The sequence below is a fragment of the Dendrobium catenatum genome, unplaced genomic scaffold (assembly GCF_001605985.2).
Source record: "Dendrobium catenatum unplaced genomic scaffold, ASM160598v2 fragScaff_scaffold_142, whole genome shotgun sequence".
NCBI lineage: Eukaryota > Viridiplantae > Streptophyta > Magnoliopsida > Asparagales > Orchidaceae > Dendrobium > Dendrobium catenatum.
The window spans coordinates 10,180-19,333 of NW_021318604.1; the positions used below are offsets into that span (position 1 = coordinate 10,180).

Here is a 9,154-nt window from a genome sequence, read left to right on the forward strand (position 1 = left end):
GCACGATGTTCCCCCTAGTAGAGGTAGGGGAGATAGGGGTAGAGGGAGAGGAAGAGTTGTGATCCACGAGCCGCGGAATCACGACACTCGTACACCCCCTCCCCCTAACCTTTACACTTCTTCTTTGACTGTAGAGTCTGACTCTTCTGACGATGAAATGATCAATATCCTTCAGCATCCAGTCACTTCACCACTTCCATATTCCACAGGCTATGATTCACTACTTACTTTTCATAGCCATTTGATACCTGAATGTGAATTGGTTATTGATATTAGCTCAGACAAGGAAGAGGACTTTCGACGTCAGACTACTACCAGACAACCTTCCCCCCATCAGATACGCGGGATAGGAGTTGGGGATTCCAGTCAAAGATCTTCTGAAACTCCTATAGTTGACGATGGTAGCCCAGTATGGGGTAGTCACAACCCCATACCTTACTTGTATGATACATTTGGGCCAGCCCGACCTAGAGACTGTCCCTCTGTACCCCGTAGTATAGGTGCACCACTGGGTCCTGTGAGACAGGATCTAGAGGAGTTCGCTATGGAAGTAGAGGTCATGAGTGCCCCTCGTTACTTTTCACCTATTGTAGAGAGCTTTGTTGAGCGGGGTCTCATTTGTTCCACTTAGCCCGACGAATAAGCTCTACAACAAGCCTGAGTTTGGCAGACTGATTTCCCTCAAGGTCTAGGAGGTGTAGGTTACATGGGGTTAAATCAGTCCAATAATGCCAACATTAGCGCTATTTCCCACGCTTATCCGGTCGTTTCTCTTACCAACGAAGAAGACTTGGGTAGTGAGGATGATAGAATACTTGATGCTCCATAAGAGTTTGAAGATAGCGTCACTTTAGCCATGGACGAACTGTGTGAGGTAAACTTAGGCACTGAGTCAGATCCTATGCCTATTTTTTATAGTGCCCTACTGTCTGATTCAGAGGCTCAAGAATACATCAAGTTACTATCAGAGTTTAGAGACTATTTTGTCCGGAACTATATCGAGATGCCTGGTCTAAATCCAGAGGTAGCAGTCCATAAGTTAGTCATTAAGCCTGATGCAGTCCCTGCTAAATAAGCACCTCGTAGGATGAGGTTAGAAATTGAACAACATGTGATCGTTGAAACTAAGAAGCTTATAGAAGATGGTTTCATTAGATAAGAGAAATACCCTACTTGGCTTGCCAATATTATTCCAGTACAAAAGAAGAGCGGACAGATACGAGTCTGTATCAACTTCCGTGATTTGAACAAGGCATGCCCTAAGGATAATTTTCCTCTCCCCATTCCTAAGCTTATGCTGGATATAGCATCATCCCATAGCATCTTCTCATCTATGGATGGTTCATCTGGTTACAATCAGATAAAAATGGACCCCAAGGATGAGAAGTTTACTGCTTTCCGAACACCTATAGGTGTCTTTTGTTACAAGGTGATGCCCTTCAGTCTCAAGAACGTCGGAGCCACCTATCAACGTGCCATGACTGTCATTTTCGACGAGATGATATATGAGCATGTTGAATGCTATGTGGATGATTTGGCTGTCAAAAGCAAGGTCTGTGGAGATCACCTTAGAGATCTACAAATCATTCTTGAACGCCTGCGCAAATTTGATTTAAAGATGAACCCTTTAAATTACGCATTTGGAGTCAGTGCAAAAAAGTTCTTAGGGTTTATAGTTCGCTACCGTGGCATTGAAATTGACCCCTCTATGATCAAGGCCATAGTAGATTTAAAACCCCCTAAGAGTCTTACCCAGTTGAGGTCCTTTCAGGGTAAACTCGCTTTCTTGCGGAGATTTATCTCCAATCTTTATGGTAGGTGTCATCCTTTCTCTGCACTAGTGAAGAAGGATGCCCGATTCCATTGGGATGATAGTTGTCAGGAGGCCTTTGAGAGTATAAATTGCTACCTGACGAACCCCCCACTTTTAGCTGCACCTATCCCATGTAGGTCATTGATTCTCTACACTACGGCCCTGGATGAGTCTTTAGGTGCATTGTTGGCTCAAGAGAATGAGGAAGGCAAGGAGAATGCCTTGTACTACCTCAGTAGGCGACTAATACTTGCAGAGCTTAAGTACCTAGCGATAGAAAAACAATGTTTAGCCTTAATATTCGCGGTACAGAATCTTAGGCATTATATGCTATCACATAAGATTAATTTGATCTCTCGAGCCAACCCATTACAGTATTTGATGACCCGTCCGACCCTTTCAGGTCATCTAGCATGATAGTCTATGATGCTACTATAGTTTGACATTACTTTTGTTCCCCAGCGGGCCATCAAAGGACAGGCTCTAGCTGACTTTCTGGTCGATCACCCGATCCCTGCTTATTCACCACTCAATGATGATCTACCTGATGAATTAATCTTGAGTGTGATGAACAAGAGTCCCCTACTTGGGAGTTTTACTTTGACAGTGCGTCATCCATTAAAGTTTTAAGTCCAAATGAAACTCCTACAGTTAGGGTAGGATTAGGCCTGATTTTTGTGTCTCCTGAGGGTCATACTCTATGGTACTCCTATAGCTTATCAGAACCTCATACTAATAATGAAGCTGAGTACGAAGCTCTGATTTTGAGGCTAGAGTTGGACATTCAGATGAGTCTTACGCGGGTGAAGATCTTTGGAGACGCCCAACTGATAATCAATCAAGTAGCCGGAGTCTACAAAGTACTTAAGCCTGAGCTCATTCCATATCATAATAAAGTAATGGAGCTCTTGAGCTTAATATCAGAAGTAACTTTGGCCAAGGTCCCTAGATCTAAAAATAGAAAAGCATATGCATTGGCCAAGTTAGCAAAAGAATTAGCTGACCCTACTAGAAACCCAGTGTCTATTATTGTCCAGTATCGTCAAGCTCTGTGCCCCGCAGACTTGTCTTCTCTCAATCAGACCCTTGCAGTATTTGCTGTGGATGAGGAGTCAGATTGGAGAGAGCCCTTCATAGAGTATTTAAAATATGGTAGGCTTCCAGATGATAAGTCTCTCGCTGCTCAAATTAGAAAGAGAGCCTTATCATTCGCCTATATAAATGAGACTCTGTATCGACGCTCTTTTGACCAAATGTGGTTGAGATGCCTCAGTAAAGAAGAGGCTAGTAGAGTCATGAGCGAGATACACGAAGGGATTTATGGTTCCCATCAGTGTGGACCTAAAATGAAAGACAGAATTAAATGCCTTGGCTATTACTGGCCGACTATGATCCACGATTGCATGGAGCATGCTAAGAGGTGCCACTAGTGCCAGATTCATGGCACGGTGATTCACCACCCCCTAATCCGTTGTACCCTACTGTTTCTTCTTGGCCATTTGAGGGTTGGGGCACGAATGTGGTGGGTCCTATAGACCATCCTTCCTCTAAGGGTCATAAGTTTATCTTAGCCGCCACTGATTACTTCTCTAAGTGGATAGAGGCTGTCCCACTTAAGGAAGTGAAATCAGAAGATATGATGCGCTTCTTTCACGATAATATTATTTATCTCTTTGGTGTTTCGCACCGTATAATCTCAGATAATGGCTCATCCTTTAAAAGCACCAAAATTGCCAGATTTGCCCGCCGCCATAACATCAACTAGCGATACTCTTCGATTTATTATCCCAAAGCCAATGGCTTGACAGAGGCATTTAATAAGACTATTGTGCAACTGATAAGCAAAATCCTTGTTGCAAATAAGAGAGAATGACATGATAAGTTACCTGAAGCATTATGAGAATATAGGACTACCTTCCATACTCCTACTTAGTCCACCCTATATGCTTTAGCTTTTGGGGCTGAAGCTGTCCTCCCACTTGAGGTCGAGCTCCCATCACTGCGTGTAGTAGTTAGTTATAATCTATCTGATGAAGATAACGCCTGACTGAGGTTAGAAGAGCTTGATGGTTTAGATGAGCTTCGCTTACGAGCTTATCAATGCCTTAAGCTATGCCAGGCCCGAATGACACGGCACTACGAGCGCCTTGTTAGACCCCGTGCTTTTCGAGTAGGCTAGTTAGTTCTTATTTTACGTAGGCCTATCATCTCACACCGTCGGTGATGTGGTGAGTTTGAGCCTGTTTGGGAAGGCCCCTTTGCTGTAGAGCAAGTTTATGAAGGTGGTGCCTACTTACTTGTTGATGAAAATGGCGTTCACCTAATGCCTGTCATCAACGGGCAGTACTTGAAAAAGTACTTTGCTTGAGTCTAGTACTTCACAGGGGAGCCTCCCTACCGCTTGTAGATATCCCTCTATACTTATAACTCCTAAAAGGATCCCTCTTACTTTTCAGCAGTCTGTATGGCCACGACACTTTGTCCTCTACTACACGACGTTTGTTTGGAAGAGTATAAAGCTATCCTTAGAGGTGATACACTAATACGCCGTAAGGATATTTTATACTTTTGTCTGTGCGTACCAATCACGTTGGTGCCATCGCATAGAATTTTTAGTTTGTTCTCCCCTTTGTAGGGCTTAGTCCCCCAGTTTCATCTGCCACCCTAGGTGTGATCTGGGATATCAAAACCAATAGTTCGAGTTTAGTTTTTGAGAGGTGATACTGGGACCATACCACCCCATGACAGTCAGGTATGGTGATGGAGATCCACTATCCCTATTTAAGTGTCTTCTTCCTATCAGGCCTGATCTGATAGATGTAGCCCCTAGTCTATTCATATGAGTTGAATGTGATCCAGGATGCTAGAGTCATCCGTTTAGACTCTTTTTTAGATATGATACAGGGTCCATACCATCTCATGCTAGCACAATGTGGTAGTGTTGATCCTCTATCCTGATGATGATTTCAGTTGTACATCAATTTCACTATGATTGTGCTCCCCAGTTCCTTCACATGAGAAGAATGTGGTCTGGGTTATCAAAACCAAATGTTCACTTCTTTACAAGATCATGTTAGATCTTTTTCCCAATTTTGTTCATATGACGAACATGGTCTGGGTTATCAAAACACTCCATTATCCCCATTTAAAAATTTACGTGTGATAAAGGAGGGGAGCTCTTAGTAGAGAAAAACCAGTTGCCCTTGTCACAGGAGGAACTCGGTAAAACTCTCCAAAAGCACAAATTCCCCAGTTTTGTTTATGTGACGAACATGAGCTGGGTTACCAAAATCATTCACAATCCTCATAAATATATATATATATATATATATATACATGTGATAAAAAGAGGGAAGCTCTCAGTAGAACAAAACCGGTTGCCCTTGTCATAGGAGGAACCCGGTAAAAATCTCTAAGAGCCCAAATGCCCCAAAATTTCCTTTCTTTTCCCTTGAAACACTTTGATGAGCTCTTAAAGGTTGAGTTCCAACTTAGTTGGTTGATTAATCCATATGATTCCAAGATGCTTTTCTTTGCTAGTTATGTAATATATTGTACAATAGATGTCAACATCACTACCTTGTGGGCTTGGGTCTTTCTGAGGAAAGATCGTCCCCTGCTGCCCTCTTTTAGCAGCCTACCTTCCCATTCATACACTGCTCAGAACTTCTAGAGTGGTCCTATGAATGTTGTAGTGTTTCTTTCACTTCGCATAGGGTCCTACCTGATTAGGGTAGGTGTTACCACTGTGACCTGCTGATAATCGTAGATCTCACTCATGATTATCAGACTAGGTGTCAGGTGTGCTCCCTCGGCACTTCAGAGTTGCTTTCTTAGCTATCATGTAGTACATCTATGCTCAGGTGTTAGCACAACAGTTTCAGGAGCTCCGATTTTTCATTAGAAGATCGACTCTTTAGTTTCTTTCACCTACCTACTTCAGCATTTGTACCATACTCTTGGCTGCTAGAGTAGCCCTATGAATGTTATTTTGTTGCTTTTATTCTCCACAGGGTCCTACTCGATCTGGGTAGGTGTTACCACTGTGACCCTTTTTGATGATTCTTCACTTCTATACATGATTACTGCCCTCAGGTAGTGAGGGTGTCCCTTTTACTACCTAGAGCTACTTTACTTGTAGTGATGTAGTATACCTTGCCTCGGATATTAGCATCACTACTTTGAGAACTTAGATCTTCTCGTAGGAGATCAGTTTTTCTATTACTTTTTGTGACCTATCTTACCATTCATACACTAGGCTCAGTTGACAGATTAGTCCTACGAATGTATTAAGGTCACTTTTTGACAATTCAGCCTTGAATCCGATGGTACTAAGGTGCGAGTTCGCCGGAGCAACCATGTGGATTCCCCACCACACTCCCTTGAGTTCCTCCCCCTCACAGGATCTGCTCCCTCTCAAACTCCACCCTTTCCTCTCTCTCTTTCAAGCTCTCTCTTCAAGTTTCCCCCACAAGAACAAAGCTACAATGGCTGCCAAAGACACTTACAAAGTGCCTTGTCATAGCTTAAATAGAAGAGCTAAAAACGAGCTCATTAATGCAAGTTGCCGACATTATCGTCCAGGACAATAGGCATATCGTCATGGCCGATTAGTTCAAATATGAGGAAAATCGTCCTGAATATCGCCCTGAAATGAAGCTAGACGATGTCTAATCGTCCCGGACGATCTTGCCATCGGCCTGGATGAAATCCCCATTAATTGCTTTCCAAAACTGTCTAACAAATTTTGAAAAAATTGACCTGGATCGGCCAGGATGATATTTTATAGTCCAGGCCGATATACCAGGACGATATCCAAAAATAAGATTTTCCTAAGTAGATATGGCGACAGATTCTTGCTGAATTGAGCCGATTATCCTGGCCGATATAAAATCGTCCAGGACGATGTGTTTTGCATAAAGACGGCTGCTTTAATGAGGATACCCTAATTAGGGTTTCTACTTTTGTCAGATCGTCCAGGATGATATAAATATCGTCCCGGACGATGTTACCAAAAATAAAAATTTTTTAGGGCACAATAGAAAATCTTCCAAGTTATAAATCATCAGATGCCACACCAAATACAACAGACTCAAGAAAGGAAAAAGATTACAAACTAACACAATCCTAGTCTACCCAATCTTGAGCTGGTTCCAAATTGTAGTCTGATTGTGTGGACCTGAAATGTTAGCACATAAGGAAATCGTAGAGAAATAAAGAATGTTTGCTATCATCAAAATCATAAACCATAGATCCGCAACACAAGGCTAAGGGAGAACTCCTTTACCTTTTTCACCCTAGTGATGACCTTTACTTTTGATTCTCCTTTCTGCTCTGCCCTCGCTATAGGGCAAGGCTATGGGAGAATCCCCTTTCCTTGTTTTCACCTTTTTAGGTGATCTTTACTTTGGTTCTCTCTTTGGCTCTGCCCTCACTATAGGGCAAGGCTAAGGAAGAACTCGTTTACCTTTTCCACCCTAGTGGTGACCTTTTCTTTTGATTCTCCTTTCTACTCTGCCCTCTCTATAGGGCAAGGCTATGGGAGAATCCCCTTACCTTATGTTCACCTTTTTAGGTGATCTTTACATTGGTTCTCTCCTTGGCTCTACCCTTGTCGAGGGGTAAGACCAGGAGAAGACCTTACAACTGGTTCACTGTCTCAGTGATACCTTACTTGTGCACTGCTGCTTTTTCTTCTTTCCTAGGCTCTGCCCCCACTATGGGGCAAGGTCAGGAGAAGAATTTCCTACCTTCTTCCACCTTTTTGGTACCCTTACACTCTTGTACTCTTCACCCTTCTTTCTGTGGCTTAGTTGGTCAACGCCAACACTAGCGGTTCACTAGTTGTTCGCCACTCCTTTTGGGAGTCCGTTTGTTGACCTCGATTTTGCCCAGACTTTGGTGTGATGGCCTGAGTTGACCAAGTCAATCTTTGACTTGCTCAACCCAAGCTCTAATGGGTCAAAAATTGATCCATTAAGCCCCTTAAGAGCCCAAATCCACTCAAATCTTTTCATGGCCCGATTCCACTTCGCTCTTTGACCTATTTTAACTGGGTTGACTGGGTCAGCCATTAACTTGGTCAACCCAAGTTTTAAATAGGTCAAAATGACCTATTTAATTGAAATTAAAGCCCCTTTAATGTTTTTTTAATGCTCATAGACATTTTGGAATTTAAATTTCTGTGGAATCAAATTGATTTCCCTCCAAATGAGCCAAGGATTGAATCCCCACCGTTTATGATAGGGTTAGGCCCTTTAAATACAAAAAAAAATTGATCTTTTTGGGATCTTTTTGCTCTTGCTCGATCTAGAGACCACCTCAGGCTCTGAGATTTGGCGAGAGTGCTCCCACATACTTCCTCCACCTTTCCCCACCAAATCCCGGCGTCCTAGGCTCGCCAGCGGCGAAAAATCCGGTGAAACCGAAGCTAAAGATCTTTCGGGACTCCTACCGTCCGATTGAGGCCTCTTCTAAGCTCAAGGTCAAGAGGAAGATTGTTCCTACAGATCCCACGAGTTCATCGAGCCCAAAATCATCCAATTCCATCAAGTGGATCGAGGTATATCTCAAACCCTAGTTCAGCGCACTTAGATCTGAATAACTCCTCGTATAATGCGTTTTAGAACGTGATTTTTATTCCCCATGAATACTCTTCATGTTTACTACCTACGTCTAAAATTTAATGAGGTTTTTTCGAGTGGTTTGTGAGATTTAGGCGAAAATAGGGCTAGGCTTCTCGGTCCGGCTAGTTCCCAGCCGTGTGCTCTCTGGACCGTTGATCCCTCTGATCAATGATGCAGATCCGATCGGATCCCTCCCTCGTTCAAACGCGGAAGCTCATGGTCGGACCACGGTTCCGTCTGACCAAATCTCGGTCGTCCATCCATCACAGAGCGAGATTGGACGGTCCCGCACGCGTGCCGACGTGGATGAGTCACTCGGCGGGACCGTGAGATGATTGCGCGAATCATGGTGCAACCATTGTCAGCAGCGCAATGACAATGGCGTGAACCGCGGGACGAATCTAGCGGCGCCAAGTGTCGAGCCGAGGTAATTTTGGGTTTTATATTTATTTTAATTGATTTTAAACCCGATTTCGCTCAACAATTCACAGAAAATTCAATTTAGCTCCGTTTTTTACGCACAATATATCGAATCGAGCGGAATTGAATTCTATTTAATTTAAAGTTAGTTTTATTTAAAAATATTAAGTAGAGTTTTAATCATTTTGAAAATAGTAAAAATATATATATTTATTACTTTTTTATAATAATTACTATATTATTATTTTAAATATGGTTATTTATCATTTATTATCAATGTTCAAATCATTAACTT

General features: G+C 42.7%; 1 protein-coding gene across 1 annotated transcript; it reads left to right on the forward strand.

Moving 5' to 3' along the window:
• The first annotated feature begins 856 nt into the window (after positions 1-856).
• On the forward strand, positions 857-8,774 carry LOC110103982. The gene is made up of 7 exons (XM_020832893.2): positions 857-1,024; positions 1,253-2,119; positions 2,276-2,375; positions 2,465-3,233; positions 3,866-3,983; positions 8,127-8,375; positions 8,532-8,774. The coding sequence occupies exons 1-7, from the start codon at positions 857-859 to the stop codon at positions 8,772-8,774; spliced, it is 2,514 nt and encodes an 837-aa protein (XP_020688552.2).
• The last annotated feature ends 380 nt before the right edge of the window (positions 8,775-9,154 follow it).

What these genes read in the sequence shown, in the direction of transcription:
- LOC110103982 (XM_020832893.2), top strand. Translation starts at nt 857, where the DNA reads ATGGACGAACTGTGTGAGGTAAACTTAGGCACTGAGTCAGATCCTATG. An exon ending in GTTTAGCCTTAATATTCGCG is followed by an intron (nt 2,120 to 2,275) that starts GTACAGAATCTT and finishes TTTGTTCCCCAG; the next exon opens with CGGGCCATCAAAGGACAGGC. An exon ending in TTAGACCCCGTGCTTTTCGA is followed by an intron (nt 3,984 to 8,126) that starts GTAGGCTAGTTA and finishes TGCTCGATCTAG; the next exon opens with AGACCACCTCAGGCTCTGAG.